Below are 23,380 nucleotides of genomic sequence, written 5' to 3'. Positions count from 1 at the left end.
CACGAGAAGAAAATGCTCGCCACAACTCCAGGTTAGCTTCGATTTCTTACCTGGTGTATAGTTCCATCGATTTCAACGGGAACAATGAAATCAGCATTACTAATGGGCTAGAGAGAAAAGGAACTGTGATTAATACGTCTGAAAGGGGAAAGAAAATTGGACTAATATTTTGATAACTGGGGAAATAGCTCAGGTGTGAGCTGGCATATGCCTTGGGTCCTTGAAATAACACAAGCAGGAAGGCACGTTTCTTTCTGATTGTCGTGGCATTTCAGCATCCTGATCTAACCTCCTGGTCACTCGCCTGCCTCCACCACAAAGGGTGGCACAGCCTGGCAAAAGAACTGGCTCTTCAGAGAGTCCAGCCCTTGCCTGGGGGCCCAGACAGGATGAGGGGAACCAACGTTGGCCACCAGGGGGCAGCGATGAAAGCCTACTGGCCAGAGTCACCACCACTGGAAAAGCAATTTGTCCTTGAACTCACAGTGTGGACAGCTTGGCAGGGGATGCTCAGAGCACTGACCCACAGCGGGTGGAAAGCCAGATGCCGCCCACCAGGAGCCTGGGCAGACCTCCCCCTCCGGACTCCAGTGTCTGCCCTGTACAACTGCTGTGGTGGTGGGCACGATGTCTCATGGGTCCCCATGGCTCCATCAGCAGCCTCGGGCCCTGCCTGGTGGCCTCGCCTGGTTTCTTGCTCTGGGGTTGGAAGGCAGCCACCCTCTCAACTGCTCTGTTCTAAGAAACACAAAACCCAGCCTACCCACAACGTCACAGGCATTGGACATAACTCTTGGAGAGTAGTGGACGCGTTCGGAAATAAAATAGGACTTTAGCAGTCATCGTAGCTCAATGACAGGCTCATATGTATTCTAAACAGAATTTCACAAGCTAGAAAAATTAAGGAACAGTCCAAAAGACTCATCAGCCTGCAGATCCTACGGGCAAGAGAGACACAGAAGAAGACAGAGGAAGTGCATGATGGCCACTGGGTGGAAAGGGTGTGCCGAACCTCTGGTTAGACTGTATCTAGTCTGGTTAGACTGGGTCTGCCTTTAAGTTCATCGGTACACCGCACACTCTTCATAGACATATAAACTGAAGAATGTGGAGTGTGCTAGACCACTGCCCCATCACTATGTGCAGAGTGCTAGACCATCACCCTATCACTATGTGGAGTGTGCTAGACCATCACCCCATGACTATGTGGAGTGTGCTAGACCATCACCCCATGACTATGTGGAGTGTGCTAGACCATCACCCCATGACTATGTGGAGTGTGCTAGACCATCACCCTATCACTATGTGGAGTGTGCTAGACCATCACCCCATGACTATTTGGAGTGTGCTAGACCACTGCCCCATCACTATGTGGAGTGTGCTAGACCACTGCCCCATCACTATGTGCAGAGTGCTAGACCATCACCCCATCACTATGTGGAGTGTGCTAGACCATCGCCCCATTACTATGAGGAGTGTGCTACACCAACATCCTGCCACAAAGCACCCAGATGTGGGGATGCTGCTGAGGTTTAAGACCATAGTTTATCTGTTCCCAGGGTAGAAAAGCAAGGGATAAACTCAAAATTTCATAACTTTAACACTGAAATATCAAGTTATGAGAAACAGAGAAAAACGATTGAAGAATAACTGTCACAAGGCTCGGATTATGAAATCACACTACACGGTGAAGTAAGAGGAGAATCAGCCTCAGCTGCCAAGGCAATGGAGTTCATATGGAGTCCGTGAGCTTGTGTGTCACACCAGAGGCCCACAGCGCTCACTTCCCAAAAGACTGAGCATGCCCACGACGTGAAAAACCCTAACCTGAGTTGGAAAAGTAGCTCAGGTCGAGCCCGTGAGGTGGGGCAGCAAGGAAACACGGCTCAGCGCTGCGTAGGCCTTGATGAGTTTGAGCCCACGAACTCATGGTGTAAGGAGAGACCTAAAAGTGTGTTCTGACCTTACACAGACACACACACATGCCACGGCATACATGTAGCTCACGCTCGTCACAAAAATAGATAAATAAAAAGATAAGAGATAATTCTAAAATGTACTCAGGTCAGGGAAGAAATGAGGAAATTCTGTTTACTGCTTGTGGCAGTCTGAGCAGGGTTCAGAGACATCAGGGCTGCCAAGGCCCTGCGTTGGAGCCAGGAACCTTTGGTAATCTTGGGCAGTCTGTCCAGAGCGCCTTGGGAGAATGCTGTCTATGCTATGACAGTAACTGACCCCGCTCTGCACATGAAGCTCTGAGCCGCTTGCTTCATGGAAGGGGAAATGTTGCAATGACATTTAGAGCGGAGCTTGGACACAAGGCCCCAGCGGCCCCAGGACCAATCCTGGAAGAATCCAGCCCTTGGAATGCTGGGTAATGAGGTGGTCCTACAAGCCAGGTTATCCACCTTCCAAAGCCTTCAGGGACTTTGTTCAGTGAGAAGGCACCATGTACCATGTTGTTCCCAACAGGAAGGTGCATGGTAAATCTGATGGTTCTTCCCTCCTGATGGCCTGACAGGAATGCCAAGGGCTCGGGTGAGACACCCAGCCCATCTCGGGTGGCGCCAGTCACATCTCTCAGTGAAGCAAGAGGCATCCCAGGGTGGGGGTTGGTGTAGGGGGGCGGGGAGGAATGTAGTGGCACCGGCCAGGGTAGAGCAGCTTCACTGACGGGAATAGCCCACGGTGATCAGAACCGGGCTCAACACCCACCGCTTCTCCCCAGCACACCAACCACCTATTCCAAATGTTAGCAGCCTTTGCCTCCCTTAAACACTTGCTTCTACTTTGAGGAGAAATGAATGAACTCATTGTCTTAACGTAGCTCCTGCCATGCCGGTGCAGAGGCCCTCTGTTGCTGTAGCTGTTCCTGGCAGGGAGGTGGAGTGACATTCACTTAGATGTAGCTTAGTGGCAGCTCATCGCCCACAGAGAGGGGCTGTGAGGCTGGGTACTCAGCCGTGACAGAAACAAGCAACCCCAGCGGGAGAACGGTAGGGATGAACGTCCTAGTCCACTGGACAAGGCTTCATTCAAAAATTAACCTAGGAACACTACCAGGGCAGCAGGGTGCCCAACAGTTTTCAGCAATACCCCGCCCCATGCCCTACCCAGTAAGATGCACAGTGCTTCAGTTACCTCAAAAACATCACATCCCCAGGCACTGATTGTCCCTACCACCTGAACCTAAAAGCATTTCTACTGGGCTGAGAGTGGGGAAGTCCCAGACCTCAAAGAATTACCCGGCAATTTCTTCCCCAAACCAATGTGTTAATATTCAACTATCATAGCTCACGTCCACCTGGGCAAACCCTGAGTTCTTGGGATTTCTTCACGAGGAGTGGAGTCACGTGCACGCGTGGGCACACACACACACACACACACACACAGAGCCATAGCCCTCACCCTTTTCACACGGTTATGACGTCTCCACGAGATCCTGAATGTGGACTTTACCTTAAATGAACTGTGCACCAGGGTCTCATCCAGATCTATGACCACACATTTCTTCCCGTAGTCGAGCACCGTCACCTCTGGAAGGAGGTATTTAGCTGGTGGCTAAAGGAAGAAAAAAAAATCAATTATTATAAACTCAATGTTAAGAGGCTGACCCTTCCCCCACCTCCACTATAGCAGAGACTACATTAACGCAGGTGCAAATAAAAGCAGACATTTAGAGGCCTGGTCAGGCTTATCAGGTCCCTTTACTAAGAGCAATAACAGAGATTCTGCAATGGGGATTCTGTTCCACTGAGACCCTGTCTTTCTGTGACTGACTGATGCCTGCCTGGGCTCTGGCACCAAGCCTGGCGTTCAATATCACCTCAGACACTTATTATTGTTATCAGTTGAGGCAATTATAGCTCCATGTAAAACAAATGTTGTTCAGTTGTACCGTCACTCAACCACTCAGCACTTCCCTGGCACCCACAGGGTGGCCATTATTATTAAAATGAATCACATAAGAAATGAACAGTTACATATAACAACTTTTCTGACTTTACAGCCTATTTCCTGGGCTCATTGTTTGCCTAAATTTCACTGTAACATGTCAGGAAACTTTGGAGCTATGTTAGACCCGTGATACATTTATTTATGTGTACGCATGTGTGCCTGCTGGTCTGTATGTGCCCATTGTGCCTGCAGTGCCTGCAGAGGCCAGAAGAGGGCGTCAAATCCCTGGAACTGTAGTTACAGGCTGTGAACCACCTTTGTGGATGCTTGAAGTTGAGTCCTGGTCCTCCGCAAGGGTAACAAAGTCTTAACTGTCTCTCCAGCCTCATGCCTGGCATTCTTAAATACTTGAAGAGAAGCTGTTGACCCACCAACAGGTTGTCCTTCAAGTATTAAAACTGAAACTGGTGGGCACAGCACCTCCACTGTTGTGGTGTGAAATCGATGGTTGGGGCATCTGTACCTCTTATATCAAGTTAGACTTTAATCCACGTGCTGTGTTAAGCCAGTCCCCCGCTCCCCCAACCTGTTCTAGTAGCAGCTGACTCCTATCCTGTGGTGGGATCATAAAGAGCTAACACACTGCTTCGTGATTTCGGCCAGCCTGCTCTGTTCTGAGTATTTATTTCTTTGGGCCTTGACTCATTCCAGAGATAATGTGAAGTATTTTAATTGACTGTGGTATGTTCAGAGGCTAATGTTAACTAGTTAATTTTTTCCTGCAAACTGTTTAATATTTGATGCAAAACAAAACATAATTAAATATCTTGACTCAGCCACGGAAGAATGAACAGTGGAGTTTTTCAAGCAAGACAAGCAGCATGAAATCAGAAGTATTTTCTGTGAAGTGGCTGGTTCCCTTCACTTTTGAACATTAGCTAAGGGAAAAAAAATAGTAATTTTGAAGCTGGATGGTGCACACTTATGATCCCAAGAGGGCTGCTCAGGAGGCCGAGGCAGGAGAAGGAGCCAGACTTGTATAGGCTACACAGTGAGTTCAGGGACTTGTTTGGCCAACTTAGCGAGACCCTGGCCCAAAAGTAGGTCTGGGGATCTAGCTCAGTGGCAGAGTGCTGGCATGTGTGGGGCACTAGTTCCAGGACTGCAAACACAATAGAACTGAACCCTAGCTAGCCGCAAAGTGAGTGCAAACCACACAGACAGGTCAGCTAAAGAAGCAGGTACCATGATTACCCAGGACAGGGGCTGAGCAAGAGGTGACATGTGGGGCCAGAAGCAGTCCTAACTCCAGGGTGCTTGGCAATGATGCCTTTTTCTAAATCATGGGGAAGAAAAGGCCCAGAAGGCCCCACTTCCCAGAGCTCTAACTAAAGCTGGCTTCCGGTACCCCATGGCCTCTGGCACTAGCAAGGGAGGTGGGATGTGCCCTGGCTGCTGATGTGGAATTCAGGGACTGAGAGGGCACCTGTTTCCATCATTGTAAATGACAAGAGTTAGCAGGGTGTAAAAAAAAAAAAAAAAAAAAAAAAAACAAACTCATAAGAAGTTTTGTACAAAAGCATGTTTTTTTTTTGTATTTTTTTTTTGTTTTTGTTTTTTTTAAAGGCTGGGTTGAACACAACCAAAAGATAGGGAATTCTTTGTGCCACAGCAGAAGGTATGCGCGTGACCACGGTAAAATTTGCTTTGATTTTATCACACAAGTCTGTGACAGACAAACAGTCTCACTGAGAAGACTACGGACAGGTAAGACTTTTCCCCTTTCGATCTCTCCCAACCAGGTGGAGCATCCTTCCCTCCAGCCTTCCTCTTGGCTGCATGCACTGCTACTAAAGAGATGTTTATAATTCCAGTCACTTACATTGCTGGCCTGGGAAACAAGGCTCTAGCAATTCTACCCCTCACAGATCTGAAAACATCAAAGATCTGCCCAAAGCGGCTCAGAGATTGTCCAAGTCCGAGACTAAAAATTACCTCCTCAGCATATGTACCTCACTGTATAAGCATTGTCTGTATTAACAGCAATTAAGAAAAACAGATAGTTCTGACCAAATGATGCAGGGAAGGAAGGATCAGAGGGGCGAAACTCAGCTAAGTAAGCTACTGATTTTACAGCAGAGAGGAAGGCCAGGTTCCAGCAAGATGCAAGGAGGGAGAGCTCCATCAATCCAGCCCTTCACACAGCTTCTCTGGGGTCTCCTAGGGAGGAATGCAAATTCCTCAGCCCATGCTAAGACCTCTGGTCAGCCAGCCATGATCTTGGCAATACCAAGACACTGTAAAGTCACCATAATGTGTTGAATCAGTCGCTTGAAGATTTAACCAAATCTCTGAGGTCATTAAAGCTTAAGGACAAGGAAAACTCCCGTTATATCAAGAAGGGCCGTACATAATCACAGTAGAACTGTAAGCTGAACCGGGCGGCATGCACGCTAGGTAAACACCCTAGCACTGAATCACACCTAATCCTCTTTTCCCTTCTGAAAACGTGAGACAAGATTGACTAAGGTACCCAGGCTGGCCTTGAACTCACTTTACTCAGCCACCCAAATAGCAGAAACTAGAAGCCTGTACCACCAGGCTAGTCATTAAAACAAAACCAAACCCTTTTAATTATCATTATTGCGTGTGGGCACCTGATGCCATGCATGCGTGTTGTGGCGTATGTGTGAAGAAAGTCGGAAGACAACTCTGGAGTCTGCTGACTTCTTCCACCTGTATGTGGGTCCTAGGGGTGAATGCGGGTTGTCAAACTCACTAGGCAAGCACCAAGCATCTTGCTGGCCATTTAGCTCTGGCTGGTCTGGAACTCTCAACCCTCCTGGTGGTGGGATTACAAGCACAGGGCACTGAGTATGATAAAAGTATGGCCTTTTCTTTCTTTCTTTCTTTCTTTCTTTCTTTCTTTCTTTCTTTCTTTCTTTCTTTCTTTCTTTCTTTCTTTCTTTCATTTCCTTCCTTCCTTCCTTCCTTCCTTCCTTCCTTCCTTCTTTTCTTTTTTTCGAGACAGGGTTTCTCTGTAGCTTTGGAGCCTATCCTGGAACTAGCTCTTGCAGACCAGGCTGGCCTCAAACTCACAGAGATCTGCCTGCCTCTGCCTTCAGAGGGCTAAGATTAAAGGTATGCACTACCTCTGCCCGGCAAGAATGGCCTCTTCTATACAAAGTCACTTACACAAATGCACGTATGGGACTTGCAGGATGGGGCAGAGACACGAAGTGGGGGAGGAGAAAGGCATCGTGGTTTGCCATCTGAAGTCTGGAAATGAAATTCCAGTTTTATTAAAAGCTTTTGGCAAACAACACAGGCTGACTGTTAAGTCAATCTCACCGTCCCCTTTCACTTCAATGTTCATCTATACCGCTGGGCCTCCAACTGTGAACTTCAGCAAGACTATGGGACAACAGGACTCGGGTCACAGATCCTGTGGATTCTTTCACGGAGGATGCCACCTCCACAAGCTCATCTCAAGCCATGTGAACTTCCCATCCCCTACATTTCTTCCTTAGCCTTCAACATTCGACCATAAGTACAAAGCCCGTGAAACTTCCCAGTGAGGAAGCCCTGACTCCCAGCCCACAGGTGGGATACGAAAGCGACTAACTGAAATTTTCAATGGTCCGTGTAAACATGTCATTCCAGTGGTGTGTCAAAGATGAGGGCTCAGTACAGATTCAGGGCAGCAGAGTGGCCACTGGAGACTATCCTGTGCTTTCCAAATGAATGAAGGACATCAAAATCTCAGAGAAGGACATGGGTCATGAGTCACAGTTACAGAGTGGATAGATCTCCCAGGGGTCATAAAACATCAGATGAATACATTTACCTATAGAACATTAAAATTTCTTTGTGGCCAAAACGATTGTAAACACAGTCAAAAGATACACTATAGTGTTCTAACATTAAAAACTTTTAAAAAATTGTGTATGTGTATGTGTGTGTGTGCACACGTGCGTTTGTGTGGATATACGGAGGTCACAGGACAACTGTGGGGTTTGGTGATCTCTCTCTGTCATGTGGTCCCAGGGAGTCAGACTCAGGTCATTGGCCTTGGCAACACCTTTACCGACTGAGCTCCTTCTCTTAGGCCCAAGCACCACTTCCTGAACATTTACAAAAGAGAGGACAAGATAAAGCCTAGACGGGCAGGATGGAAGCAAGGTGTGCGGCCAGTGAAAGACTGCTCATATTCACTGGTCCACAGATGCCAGTCAATGCAATAAATCAACAGCATTCTTCGCTTTTGGATTAGCAAAGGCTGGGAGCTTCTGAAAAGCATTTCTGAGAGGGAATGGGCCATCTCACAGTCGTCAGTGTTAGAGGGCAGTTTGGCTTCAATAGCTAACAATGCGGACTAGGGTGCTGGACCCAGTGTTTTCCATTAGGACCCGATGGACAGGTCCATGGACACACAGACACTCCTGTACAAACGCTTGTGACTACACAAACAGCCACATGAATACAATGAGGTAGAGGTACAAATGCTGATCTGTGCAAAGATGTTCAGGGCGTCTGTGACTAGCATCAGACGGCCTGCCGAATGGCGGGAGCAACACAGTCTTGTGTGTTTAAACATGTTTGCTTGGGAGTTTTCTGAGAGGGTGGGACAAACATTAACGAGAGTTCCGCTAGACCGTGGACTGCCCGGAGAACCTTTCCCCCCTTATGTTAATTTCCCATCATTTAAAGTTTAACTACTGGCTTGAATTATTGTTGAATAAAAAGTTCAAAATCTGAAACTTCTGCACATGCAAAAAGACCAGCATATGAATGAGAGAAGTGGGGATGGGGTCCAAAGCAGAGATGGGGGATTCTGTGCCAGCAAGTTGCTCTGGGCACCCGTGGCATCAGATGGCCCTTCCTCTTTCCTGGAGAAAGCCTTCAGGAGGCCAGGGGACCTGGTCCTGAAGCTACTTAGGTATCTAGTCCTTTGATGCGGACCTAGCTTCAGTCACTCAGTATTACCCAGAACTCCCTTTGCTCCAAAGGGTCATTCTACCTAAGCGACCCAGGCCTTGGGAAGTCAGCACAGATTTTACCAGGGATGCCAAGATGTAAACCTCAGGACTGAATTGAGCCTAGCTGACCTTGTCCTCAGTCCCGCGTACTGAGCAGGCAGTGGAGGTGACACCGTGCCCAATGGTGGAACTGTTTTCCTTCAGCTCATCATTTAAAGGTGCAAATTGGGGCTAGAGGGGGGGATATCGCTCAGTGGTAGAGAGCTGGTTTACTACGCACAAGGTAATTCTCAGTATGGGGCTGGGGGGCATCAACACAAAGACACGATTAGAGCTACTTCAGCCAGGTGCTGCCTTTTGGGAAGCCAGTCCCAAGAGTCACATGAGCCCCCCTGTCTGCAGTAGATGTAGGACGGAGCCTGGAGTTCACTGATCCGATGCTCAGGTAAATTACACAAGGAGCCTTCTGGGCCCTGTTTACTGTATGCTGGAATTCTGTGCGCGGTTGAGCCCGGTTTCCTTAGCAGTTTGCAGGGCCCACAGTTCCTTTCCTATGGCGCCCAGCTCTACAGCCCGCCATGAGTTACCTTTGTGTGCAGCGGTGACATTGAGAGGACACCCATTGCTGCCACCCATTTAATACAGACGCTTGTGCAAAAAAATTCACGAAAATACCTTCGTAGAGGTTAAAGGTAGGCCGTGATGGAGCCTGCTGGGTGTCGCTGGAAACACTGGCTCAGAGGCTACCTGGCCTGGTCAGTCTCTCCCCCAGGGAAGCCCAACCCCTAGGCATTGAGAAAAGCAAAGTGATTGACTTTTTTTTAGGCCAGTTGCAATCTTGGGCAACCCAAACTCGTAAAACCCACACTATTCGGTGTAGGATGGCTGTACTTCTGGTAGGCTTCAGGAAATACGGCGAAGCACACACACAGACTGGAATCCCATAATGGGAATCAGGTAATCCTTATAAACTAAAAGACCAATTCACAGACTGTTCTAGAAACTGGATCCTTCCCTGAGGACACGCGGCTGTGCCTTGCTGTAAAGTTCCTCTGGGAAGTAGCTGGATATAGAGTGCTGCTGGCTGAATAGGAGGTAGGGGGCGCATTTAGGCACATGAAAGGCAGGCCCAGTGGAGGCCTGGGGACGCAGGCACAACTTCGCTCTGGAATTCGAAGTTTTCAAAGGGTTAGTGAGGTGGCCTGACAAGTCGCAGAGCAGCTGGCCGAGGGCTCCGAGGGGTTGGTTGGGTCCTGGGAGTTGATTAAGCCCAAAAGTTCCTCTCAGCCCAGAGCTGCAGCCAAGCAGCCCGGGAACAGCGAGCAGGTTCAGTGAGCCAGACTCTGCTGTGAGGAAGCGAGTCTGGGCAGAGTGTGCTGCTCTCCTGATCAGAGGAGCTGGCCCAGTGCAGTACCGTGGGAGGGGTGGGCACAAGCCATCTCGGTTTACTGAAGCTGAGGTTTTTCTTGGGACTAAGGAGGTGAGGATTGTAGGAGAAAAGAGGGACAAAGTGGGTGAACGTTACAGAGTCTGTTTCCTGTATACAGCTCCAACTAACTTTTGTTTTCTTGCCCGCCTCTCTCTCTCTCTCTCTCTCTCTCTCTCTCTCTCTCTCTCTCTCTCTCTCTCAGAATATAGCTGGTTACACCACATGATAAAACCCAACAGAAGCAAGAACGCTGGAAAACCTTTCCCCTGAGTAGGAAATGCACTGATGTCATGCATGCTTTGATAGAACGGGATAAGGATACATACACTTGGTACGGGAATAACCTGCCTCTGGTCACCCTGAGGAAAAAGAAAAGAAAATCACTGTCAGGATGGAAAACAAAGAGACCACATTCTCAAAAGAAACTTCTAAGCTCTCTTGAGCAGAAACAGCAATGGCCTTCCCACCCCTGGACCCTGGTGGCAGCGAGCAGAGGAAGCCAGGGACTTCCGGGAGGGAGCAGGCCCAAGCTGCCTCCAGATCCCTCCCGGACTAGGAGGCAGGGCTTCTGAGGCTCAGGCCTCTCTGTTTATTTAAACAGTGTGCGCCCTACTCCCAGGAATACAACTATAACTTAAAAATAAAATCGAACACTCCGATTTTGATCCCCACCCCTCTAATAACCGGCTTGTTTCTTGCTTTCAAGCAATTTCCCCCCTAAAAGGACACGAGTAGAACAGGGAAAGGGGGGCAGGTTGATCAGATAACAAGGAATGCTTGACCGACTGCTCCAGGTCCTCCTAGGGTGGAGGAGAGAAGGGAAAAGGGGGGACAGGGCAAGGTACAAGAAGTTCCCTCCCAGGCTACCAATGCAGCTTTCCCCTTTAAGGGAAACAGAACACTGTTTTCACTGAGAGCGTTAAGAATGTTCATGCCCCGAGGAGGGGCCTCAACGAGCTTCAGCCCAGAATACCAGCCTTGCAGAGTGGCAGGGACACTGTAGCACTGACAAATGTTAATACAAGGGGAAAAAAGTTATATTTACGTTGTGTGTGTGTGTTTTTCCTTCTCATATGGTGGGATAGGGAGATGTGCTGCTTCGTGTCTCTAATCGGAGGATTTGAGAAAAGATGTATCCATGGTCACCAAGGTGGTCACCAGCGACATGGTCTCCTGTGAAGGCCAAACTTGATAGCAAAAGCAAGTGGCTGGCACCTCCTGGTAGCTTTGCTAAGACTCACAAGGTGACTTCACGATTCTCTCTGGCCCCTCGACATCACCTCTGTGGGGGTAATTGCAATCCTCTTTTCTCCGAAGATGACCTGGATGGCTTGTTCCTTTGCCAGGAGGCCCCCAAGAGGGGCCTCTCTCTACAGTTCTAAGCAGCCTCTATCAGAGGAGAGCTGCTCGTCTCTCCCACACGACAGCACATGCTAATCAAATCCCGGGGTCCAACAGCTGGTGCAGGGAACTTCATTCCCAGGGTCTGGATTTGGGAGGGAGATTTTAACCTGAAGCTCCTCAGTGCTTCAGAGCAGTGACACCGGGCCAGAGGACTGGGCGAGGATGTCCTCTACCGGCACAGGTAAAGCATCTCTGCCCTGCCTCGCTGGGGCGTCTCCCGGAGCAGGGACGAGTGCTCCTGGAGGCAAAGCCATGGAGGAAGCCTTGCTCCAGCTGGAGACCACAGAGCCCCACTCAGTGAGCCTCAGAAACATGGGTCATGAGCTGAGCGTATATGTGGAGTGGCCACGGGAGCACAGCCGAGGGCCGACAGACCATGGACGGTGAACACACAGAAGTGATGAGCCACAGGTATGTGGGGATGAGGACTGCATGTGTATGTATACATACATGTGTGTGTGTGTGTGTGGTGTATGTGTGAGCATGTGTGTGCTATGAGGGGTGTGCATGTGTGTGTAGGGAGGGCAGGTATATGTATGGCTATGTGTGTGTGGTATGGTGTACAGGGGTATGTGTGTGTTTGTGTTTCTGGTAATCCCTTTTATGCTCTTCTTACTTCTGGGGTCCTCCACGGTCATGCTGGAGTCTTCCGGTCACTTAGTCTCTGGATGCTGCTGGCCTGCAGGTCCAGGGTGTAGCTGAGATGCCTTCAGTGACTGCAGAATGGTTGAAAAAGGTCCTGGACCTTCCTCTTTCCGGAGGTGAAGGCATCTAGGCAGTTGCCTGTTCCCTTCTGCCCACGGCCTTCTACTGAAGCCCTGGAGACTTTGGTAGAGTCAGGTCTGGGATCGTTTTCCATGGGTGGGCTTGTTGGCCTGCTTTCAGTGGGCACTGGTGGAAGGCAGCTTGCTCCACCCACAGGGTCCCACTTGCTCTGTAGACAGCACCACTTTAGGTTTAACTAAGTTTAAAAGGACTTATTTTTATTTTATGTGTATGGATGTTTTGATTGCATGTATGTCTGCATACCACATGTGTGCCTGGTGCCCGTGGAGACCAGGAAGGGGTGCCAGACCTCATGACTGGAGTTAGAGAGGGTTGTGAGCTGCCACATGGGTGCTGGGAATCTAATGCTAACCCTCTGGAACAGCAGCCAAACCTCTGACCTTTCTCTCCAGTCCCGCTGCTCAAACAACAACCCTGAGTTATTTAAAAAGACATTTCTGCAAACATGAACAGAGGCAAGCCATGAATAAGCAGTAATTCTGAGACCACCGCTCCCAGAGGAGCCTTTATAGGGTGTTTATCTGCACGGACAACTGGGGATCCCGGGTCCCTTCACTTAGGACACTTCTCCGCAGGGACAGTGTCTTAATTCTCTTATTTTAAAAACATGTTCATTACATCTGTTTATTCATTTTGCACATGCCACCCTCACGCATGGAGGCTGGAAGACAACTCGCATGAACTGATGCTCTCCTTCCCCCACGTGGGTCCCAGGGATGGAACTCATGTTGTCAGGTGTGGTAGCAAAGCCTTTTCCTGCTGAGCGGAGCCCTGGTCTCCGCTGGCAGCAATAGTTTTTAAGCAGGGCAGGACAGAAATGGATGGGGAGAGCTGCTTGGAATTGGGGCCAGGAGATGAGCCACAGTGGACTCTCCTTTTATACGTTACGATGGCTACACACACCAGAGTCACATCTGCTAGGCCAGCTGTCCTTCAGTGTGTTCTTCCTTAAGCTTTCTTCAGTATCGCTGATGGTTTTTCCTTCCACGCGAATGTCAGCCCACCCAGAAGCACACAGAGCAAGCTCTCAGCCATTCAAATCAGTTTTATCTCTCTCGGGCATCTATATCAACAGTGACGCCATCCACAAGCAAGGCTAATTTTATAACTTTTCCATATTTATAACAACTGTTTCATTTTCCTGTTTTATTCCACCAGCCAGAGCCTACCAACGATTTGCCTGTGTTGTTTGCTGTTCATTTTCAGAAGACAGAATAGCTTCATATCATGATTTTATCATAGCTTTCTACTCGTACTTGGCCACATATCTGGTCATACGGAAGCACGGCTGGGCCACGAAATACCTCACCTTTTATCACTGCAAATGTCTTCACTGTGTTTAATGCTTTCAAATGTGTTTATTTTTATTTGTGATAAAATAAAATACATGCACGTGATATGTATGCATGTGATGTGTGTGGGTGCCTGTGGAGGGCAGATGAGAGCATCGGAACCCCTAGAGGGACACTTACAGACGGTTGTGAGCACCTGCATATGGACGCTGGGAACTGAACCCAGGGCCTCTGCAAGAGCAGCCAGTGCTCTTAACCACTGAGCCATCTCTCAAGCCCCTAAGACATTTGACTCAGTTCTGCTCCATCTGATACTAATATTGCCTTAGCAGTTAGACTTCTTTCCTTCAGTTCAGTCTTCCTTGTACACTGCACCCATCTCTTTCCTTTCTGCTCTCCTTTATTATACTGTGTTTGACGTTATTATGGAAACGATCTGGTACTCATTGTAATAGGCATTAGCCACTCTGTGCCCAGTCATCCCAGCTTCTCTTCTGGGTACATGGTAAGGTTCTGCTTCACTGCCTTTGAAGTTAGGTAGGTTTAGTTATGTGTCTTGCTGCAGCCACTAACGCCAAAATACATTTGCTTCTGGGTCCAAACCTTCAGGGATTGTGTCAGTTAAGGAAGCCAAGCCGCTAGTCCATCACCACTGTACATCCATGAAAGAGATGAGTGGAGCAGCACACAGGTCTCACTGAGTCCGTGAGACACAGCTAGCCCGAGCTAAGATGTGCACGAATATAAAATGCGCTCATTAGTTCCTGAACTGGTAAGATAAAAACAAATTATCTCCACAATATTCTGTTGATCCCATGTTTGAACTTTGGATATATTGGGTTAAGTAAAATATGATTAAAATTAATTGCATTTGTTTTGAAACGTTTTTTGAAATGTGACTAAAATGATTTCGATTTGTAGCTTACTGCATTTCCACAAAAGACTCAGCTAATCTATGACAAATGATGGATGAAGGAAACATAAAAACCTCCTAACAGCTCTCCAAACTATTTCAAAAATGAAAGTTAAGATGAAAAGATTTACTTTTTATGTGTGTGAGCTATTTCGTCTGCATGGGCGCGCGTCACATGTTGCAGTGTCTGTAGAGGTCAGAGGAAGGCACTAGAACCCCTTAAACTGGAGTTACGGATGGTTGAGAGCCAACATGTGGGTACCAGGAATTGAACCCGGGTCCTCAGCACGTGCTCTTAATCCTGACCCCTCTCTCTAGCCCTGTGTGTGTATGCTTGGGGGGGTGAACATAAGCCACTGCTTGAAGCATACGCGGATCAGAAGACAGCCTGCAGGAGGCAGTCCTCTTTCTGTCACAGTCTTGGGGACAGAATTTAGGTTGTCAACGCTAGTAGCAAGCATCTTTATCCAATGAATCATCTTGCTGGCCCAACTTGCGCTGTTTTAAGCCTTGTAGGTTTCAAGGTTGTTACTGAAATACAACTACACTCATGCTGACCAGCCCATCTATTCATGGGTCATTCCTCATTTTGGCTGAGAGTAGAAACTCATCCAGATGAATTTCTCTGCATGTCATCCTTGCTGCAAGTGGTAGCCCTTCGACAACGTTCTGGGTTTTCCATGAAAGCAATAATGTGAAAGAGACAGACAACGCTCGAGCTACCCACCACCCATGAACGTAAATCTCCGGTGTGAGGAGAGAGGCACAGAGGCCAGCGATAGCCGGGCAGAGAGATGGCCAAGTGGGAGAACACAGTCTGGGTTTCTGATGTCATCGCTGGGATCTAAACCAACTTAGCACCCGACTGACTCAGTCTTTGCATGTGAGAAAAGCAATCAGTTTAAGCTACTGTTTGCTCATTTTCTTTTACTTGTTGCCCAAACCATCGGCATTTGATGGCAGGCATGTTCTTGGTAATGGCACACGGCTGAATCTGTCAAACCAGGTGACGTCATCTTGGTCACCTGTGAGCAGAAATTGGTTCACTCTGTTTTGTTCTGTTTAAGCTATGCTTCTGTTTATCTTCAGCTGCCCTGGAAAAAACAGGGCCTGAACTCTGACATTCATACTTAACGGTACCTCCCAGCCCAGGGCTAGCTTTTTGAAAGGCACAATGTGCCTTATCATCTTTTCCCCTCTCAGCAACCTGCACGTGTGTCTTTTATTGTTGCTGATAAGAAGTCCGAGACTAATATAATTGCTTTCACTGGAATAAAGTGTTCTGGTAGCTTGTGAGATGTGTTGGTTTAGCCGGGGGTAGGTTGCTGGTGGTGCACGCCTTTAATCCCAGCACTCGGGAGGCAGAGGCAGGCAGACCTCTGTGAGTTCAAGGCTAGCCTGGTCTACAGAGTGAGTTCCAGGACAGCCAGGGCTACACAGAGAAACCCAGTCTCTGTGTTTGAAAAAACAAACAAAAAGCTGTGCTCCTTTAACTGAGGGAGTTCCACTAGCAGTCCCTGGGCGTGTGCTCTGCTGTGTCCCACTCCTGCGGGAGAACCAGCAAACTTTGCAGTGGCAGGTGCAATCTGTCGTCTTTCTGGAACTCCTGCTTGCTGACTGGTCTAGATGGCTCCTCTCCTCCCTCGCGATTCCATCTTTGCATTTCTGGTCTGAATTTTGCTTTTCCAGAATTTACACTCAGTTATCAGAATGGCTGCTCTCACCGTCTCCCTTGTTTGCTGAGGTTTTGTGTTTTGTGTTGTGAGATGTTGGAGCCCCACAAGTCTCTTCCATCCCAATGGCTGTCCTGTGGAGGCTGACTTTCTACACTGTTTTCCCCGAAGGAGTCTTAGCCGCTAGTTTTTCCAACATGGACCTGAGGCTACACTATAGTGGGCAGTTTAAATCCCTCCCCAGGGAGTCCATGGGCTTCTGCTGGTGGTTAACATTTCAGGTCTTTCTTAGACCTCTAGAGAAGACAAGTGTTTGTCTTGTGTCTTTCCAGTCTTGCTTGCTGTTTGCTGGCCCATGGCTGGCCCGTGGCTGGCCCATGGCTGTTCCCGTGGTGTATGGCAGGCTGGCTGGCCCATAAGCTTCTGCTGACTCCCTGAAGACATTGCACTAATGCTTTTATGTGGGTTCTGGAGATCTGAACCCAGGCAGTCAGGCTTGGGCTCACTGAGCTGTCTTCCCAGCCCTACTGGGAATATTTTTTTACGTCAACAATCGTGCCATGCCATTCCTCAGGATTCGCCACTTTTAACCAAGACGGCAACTGACTGTGTGGCTATGATGTAGCTCTTTTAACCAACGACTTCTTTTTTTTCCTTTTAACCCCTTCTTGGAATCATTATGTGTCTGAAAATGTACCTCCATTGACTCAAGGAAGGCTAGCTTTGTGCGTGTACACGTATGTGTGTCTGTGTGCATGTATGTAGGTCGGAGGTCTGCATCAGGCACCTTCTTGGATCATTATAAGCTATGCTGGATAGCATCTTCTGGATCGATCTTTGTACATTTATAACAATATTTTTTTTACCGTGAAATAAAATTGCTCTCATCAACAACAGGCAAACTCTAAGATTTTAACTGCGCATTGCCAAATGTCCTCTAGGAAATGAAAACCAATTGGCACATATTCTACACCACTTAACGTTACGCTGCCCCCTCCACTCCCAGACCAAACCCAAGTATCACCTTTTAAAAACCTCACAGACAGGAGAAGGGTAGTCTTAGTTTACACATTTGGCCGTATCAAATATTTTTCATATTTTGAGCCATACACCAAAACAATCAGGTGTTTTGATCTATCCCACTAGTTGTATTTTTCCTTATTAAATATCCAGTATGTGTACACACACCCATGGAAGCCAGAAGAGGGCGCTCTAGCCTTTGGACTAGAGTCACAGGCTGCTGTGACTGCCTGACGTGGGTGCTGGGAACCACACTCATCCTCTGGAAGGGCAGCAAGTGCTGGGAACTGCGGATATGCGAGCCCCCTCTCCTGTCCCACAGTGATTTCTTCTATGAGCTATCTGCTTACGCTCTTTGTTCATGTTATTAGGAACATAAAAGTTTTATTTATGACTTCCGTGTCTGTAATTTTTAACCATGTTCCTGATGGATAATCTCCTTTGCATTTTTCAATATTGCTTTTTTCTTAATCTGGAACCCAATTTTGACAGAAATTAATATAACCTGGTTTCTTTACTTGTTCCTGAATGGTGTCTCTTTGTTTATCCTTATATTCCTAACTGTTCTGAGTCATTTTGTTTCAGATGTGTCTGTCAGACAGCCCGTGGGTGGTTTTCGGTTCTGACCTATTATGACAATCTAACACACACACACACCCCAGCAAACACTCTACACGGAGCCCTTCCACTTTGCTGTTGTTAAACACATGTTGTTACACAATTATACTCACTGCAAGGTCTGCTCTGTCTCTCTTACTTTGCCTGCTTCTATATCTGCTACTGGTTCCTTCTTAAAAATTATATTCATTTATTCTGTGTGTGTGTGAGCACGCGTGTGGGCAGGTCTATGTATATGTCCACCCATGTCACAGTGTGCATGAAAGGGTCAGGGGATGCCTCGTGGGGCAGTCAATTCTCTCCCACCATGTGGGTTCTGGGGCTTGAACTCAGGTCATTAGGCTTGGCAGCAAGCCCCTTTACCAGCTGAGCCATCTCGTTGGCCGTAAATTTCCATCACGCATGCCCTTCAGTTGCTAGATGGGAGGACCAGAAATCCTTTCTCTAAAAGACTGAACCCACGTCTTCAACGGCTGCGTGCACATTTCACAGACTGTTGGGGGAGGATCTGCCACGGCGGGACAGACACGCTGCCGCAGTTTTACCAACGGCAGTTCTCCATAGGTACTGACCTTCTGAAGCCCACCATTCTCCTCCACCAGTGGCGGAAGCACACTGGGGCTGCTGGGTGGAGGGGCCTCCACATTGTAGTCTCGGAAGCAGCAGAAGAAGGAGCTGAGGATGCTACGGCCCCTCTGCTTCTTCAGGCTGATGCTGCGCTGGGAAGCTGAAAGAGAAAAAGCACACTGTGGGTGATCGAGGCAACGCGTGGGGGCGAGGACTGGCATGTGCAGCTGCTTCTCAGACCTGACTCCAGGAGCCCTGCAGCCCAACCCACAGGCGGGACAAATCACTGGGACTTCAGCTTGGTGGTGCAGCGGGCTCCTTAGCGCCACAGTCCTCAGGGGCATTGTCACCTGTGCTCCCCAGCTGGAGGAGGAGAAGCATTCCTACCAGGCAACAGGACGCTTCAAAATCAGTGGACCTGACCCTCCCTCAGCAGCATCTTCCCACTGGACAGCAAGCGAGAGCCACTTAGAGACTCGGTGACTGGACACTTCTGTGCGTTATGGAGATGGCCATCTGTAGGGGTCAAAGACGTGTGTGACGCTCAGAGCGCGGGCTTTGGAGAATCAGGGAAAGTTCTCAAGATCCAACACTGTGCCCTGGCCTGTCCTGGATGGGAGGCATCTGAAGGAGGGATAGGTCTTTCTATTTATCCAGGGCTCAGGACAGGTTGCCACAAGTCAGAAATAAAAGGCAAAATCTGGCACAGATCGAAAACACACCTCAGGGCAGAAGACTGTCAAGTTGGATGGGCAGGTGCTTCTGCCTGGGAATGTGGCTAGGGCGGTCCTACCACATGCCATGGCTGGGTGGGTCTGCGGTGCTCAGAGCTGTAGTCTCAGAGAAGAGACCCTGCTGAGGCTTAGTGACGTGGGAAGTGTTAAAAGTAGGGCAATTGTGAGAACACGCCTCTCCTCACCAGCCATCTGGCACTAGTCTTCACTGTGTGAACTTAGTGATTCGCTCAGCGCCCTTCCTCCCGAGTGATCACAATCCTAGGAATTAGTTTCCTGGTAACAGCAAAACCAAATGTATCCAGGGGATTCTGGGAAGGTGATCTCCAAGCAACAGCTCAGACGTGGGTGGTCTGCAGCCCCCATGCACGACCCTTAGGGGCCGGGGAAATGGCTCAGTGGTTAAGAGCATTGATGCACAATAGTAAGAACCAGAGTTTGGATTCTAACACTCGTGGAACAAGCTGGGCGTCCTGCACACACCTGTAACCCCAGCTCTGAGGGGGAGAGACAAGAACATCCTCTTGGGGTTCACTGTCTTCCAGCCCCACTGAGAAAACTCAAGCCCCAGGTTCAGAGAGAGCCCACGCCTTAAAGAAGTAAGCAGAGATTGATGGAGGAATCCTGATGCCCTCTTCTGACCTCTATGTGTGCATGCACACACACATGCACACACACACACATGATGCATTATAAAATGATAAATCCTGGGGAAGCTGGATGTTTTGTCTTCTTCATGAATCCTTCAGGGTACATCATGGAACCACACTGGTCCCATTTCAGGATTCAAAGGCTGGGTCAGGCCACTGGGCCCATAGGTGGTGGCCTCCCAAGCACACGTGAGCAGGGTTGGTAAATATATGACTACCATCAAGCTGACTGACGGCCAACTTTCGAAACCTCACCTCCTGAACTCCACACAACTCCCAGAGGTTATAGGGGGTCACTGCTTCCACCCTTGCTGACAGGGAGCAGCAAGCACTTGGAGCTACTAGCTAGTGGAACGCAAGTGGGCCTGTTTCCAATGTATGATTTCCCAAGCGCCCCACTGAAGGCAAACCCAGCCCAACAGCATGCTGGTCTCTAGCTGATGGTACATTTCCCGGTAAGTCTATGGCTTGCTTGTGTCTCAGAAATGTTGAGCAGCCCAAGAGCGAGCGCCTTCCAAGGTCTGTCTTCACTTTTGGCTCACACAACCATTCCTCACACTAATTAACAAACAACTATTTATCTAATCAATCATCAATCAATCAACCTGAGACTTGGAACCAGTAAGGCACTTACATTTCTACCACTGGATCCCTCGCTGTCTAGAGAGCCAGGAGAAGTTAGATTGAGCCGTATGGAGGCCGATGGAAGTGCACAGGTTTCCTCGCCTCCCTTGTTGGAGGAGGGAGAAGACATAATTCCTTAGGAACAGTGAGCGTATGACTGAGTGGCTGGAGCCTCTGGCCCCATCTCTCTCCCACATGTGGGATGGACGTCTCTAGACGTCTCATTGGCCTTCCCCTAGTCTCTGACACGGCTAAATGGGGCTTGCGGTCCCCGCTCCCCGACTCTAATCATCACCCTTTCTCTTTCACTAGGCTGTCCTGAATCCTAAGTAGCTCTCACATCTGTCTTCAGCGGTTCCTCCCCTCCCACTGCTGAGGTAGTGTCCTGAATTGATCTGCCACAGATCTTTGTCCCACTGTAACTTCTCCAAAGGACCCACGTGACAACTAAGCCTACCAAATGCTGAGAGAGAGAGAGAGAGAGAGAGAGAGAGAGAGAGAGAGAGAGAGAGAGAGTCTGAGCACACGGGCTCTGGAGCCCGCCTGCATAAGTACTCGTGATGGCTCAACCAGAAACAGCACGGGGACTGGGGAAGTTCTCATATTTCTTCGAGTCTGGGTTTCCGTGTCCATAGAATAAGGACATTAGACATGGCCATATCTTGCAAGTTTGTCGTGAGAATTAAATCTTTTATTATAAGTACTGAGAATAGTATCTAATAAGTATTCAGCAAATGCTGCTCTTGGAACCATCAGTAGTCTTAAAAAAAAAAATTAGGGGCTGGAGAAATGGCTTAGAGGTCAAAGCTGGATAATCCCCTTCAAAGAATTCAAGTTGGCTCTCAGTGCCCATGCTGGCAGCTCATAACCACCTGTAGTGCTAGCTCCAGGGGCTTCACAGCCTTCTTCTGACCTCTGTGGGCACTGCACACACATCTACACATAATTAAAAAGTCAATCTTTAATTTATTTTCGGAGTTTCCTCAGCAATGCACTTACTTCCTTTTTTCTTTTCTGTTTTTCTTATTTCTCCCATTATTAAACGCGTGCTATTTATTTATTTGGTCTGTGTGTGTGTGCGTGTGTGTATATGCGTGGGGGGGGCATCCATATGCGCACTGTGTGTGGAGGTTGGAGGACAACCTGTGGGTGTCAGTTCTTTCTTTCTACCATGTGGTGCTTGAACTCGGGTCTCCAGGCTCTGCAGCAAGCGCCGTTCCTTGCTGAGCCATCATCTCATCAGGTCTTAGCAATGTTTGCTTGGTAGAACAGAAATGACTCTGTTGGTAAATTCTGGATAAAGACTGGATGTCGTGAAAGTAAATTTTTTTCTTTCTCCTGGCATTTGCTAACTGAGAGACACATTTATTATAATAGGTCTCAGTTATATAAACTGCACTTTAAAAGCAAAGCTAGACAAATCTCAGGAAATCATTCTATTCAATTGCTTTCAAAATTGGATGCAGACATGGGCAAGGTAAAGAGGGGGTTGAGTGTCCAGTGAGCTCTGCTGGCTGCTGTTTTCTGAGGGAAAGAGCAGGTTCTCAGGAGAGAAGAGGCAGTGTCCACACTATCTCACCCCTCACAGCTCGCTTCCCTCAGGGGCTATGTTTAGCTCTCTGCTGAGCACTGCTTCCTAGGCTGGCCCTGGAGTCCTAGCCTGAAGCTGCTCACTGGAAGGGACCACCAAGGAGGCTAGCAGATCTAGCACATTCTTCCACTGGCATTCCCTGCCATCTCCCCAGGGCTCAGGGCAGCACAGGCCGTGAAGGACCACCCTATATCTCTTTCTTCATTGTGATGGTGAGACCACGCTCACGGCCATTTTCTCTACCTGTCGGATAGGCCATGGACAGCGTTTCTCTGTGTAGCTTTGGAGCCTGTCCTGGAACTCACTTTGTAGCCCTGGCTGGTCTCGAACTCACAAAGATCCTCCTGCCTCTGCCTCCCAAGTGCTGGGATTAAAGGTGTGCACCACCACCGCCCGGGGTATCTCCTCTAAAGGTGAATAAGGGGAGACACTTGGCAGATGCAGACAAGCAAGTCTGTGGCTCAACTTCTTCTCCCCGGAGGACTTTAGAGGGAAGTCACAGAGAGTTGTGCTGGAGGTGGATCTGGGTTTCAAGATCCTTGTGTGTCTCCTGGACAGGGTGGCAGAGGGAAACAGAAACAAGGCTCTTTTTCTGGGCACACCCTACTGCTTCTTTCTAGACCTCACCTCCACAAATAAGACCCACTTTCTGCTTGTGGATGTGGGCTTTGCTCTCCTGCCAGGGCTAGGAACTTCTGGAAGCATCTACATACAAGGCTTGGAGTAGACACTGTGGCAGCTGCCTTTTTCTTAGAGGAAATGTGTCCCTGATCCTACAGGATGAGAAGCTTCCAGAATGTCTCCCAGTCTCTTTGGTTAGAAGCAAGAAGTGACCTCATAAAGTCTTTAACTAATTAAAATCATTAAAGAGGAACATGGCATCACCTGCTGGGACTCCACTAAGCTTTATACTAAAAGTTCTCCCTAGGGGGCTGGAGAAATGGCTCAGGGGTTAAGAGTACTGGCTGTTCTTCCAGAGGTCCTAAGTTCAATTCCCAGTACCCACATAGTGGCTCACAACCATCTGTAGTGGGAACTGATGCCCCCTCCTGGCATAAAGGTGTATGTGCAGATAGGGCACTCATATACATAACATAAATAAATCTTTAAAAAAAGTGCCTCCTTTACTTCATGTCCTCCCGCCTCACTTGCTTTCAGTCCACACAGGTGAACTCAGTCCAGCAGGTTTGTACCTGGAGCTGT

At 48.5% G+C, this 23,380-nt stretch overlaps 1 protein-coding gene across 2 annotated transcripts in view; it reads right to left on the bottom strand.

Moving 5' to 3' along the window:
• Nucleotides 1-23,380, bottom strand: part of Ctdspl (CTD small phosphatase like) — a 119,455-nt gene that overhangs the window by 13,158 nt on the left and 82,917 nt on the right. Inside the window, exons 2-5 of one of the 2 annotated variants that reach the window (XM_057767467.1) lie at nt 18,584-18,738; nt 10,632-10,664; nt 3,460-3,561; nt 51-107 (exon numbers count right to left, since the gene is read on the bottom strand). In XM_057767467.1, coding sequence (XP_057623450.1) covers nt 51-107; nt 3,460-3,561; nt 10,632-10,664; nt 18,584-18,738 — 347 coding nt within the window. The remainder of the gene's footprint in view (nt 1-50; nt 108-3,459; nt 3,562-10,631; nt 10,665-18,583; nt 18,739-23,380) is intronic. The other variant, XM_057767468.1, reaches the window with a different exon arrangement.

Source organism: Chionomys nivalis, chromosome 4, assembly GCF_950005125.1.
Source record: "Chionomys nivalis chromosome 4, mChiNiv1.1, whole genome shotgun sequence".
In the NCBI taxonomy this organism is placed as follows: Eukaryota; Metazoa; Chordata; class Mammalia; order Rodentia; family Cricetidae; genus Chionomys; species Chionomys nivalis.
Note: the sequence above shows the minus strand (reverse complement) of the source record. Positions and strands in the feature narration are given on the sequence as shown.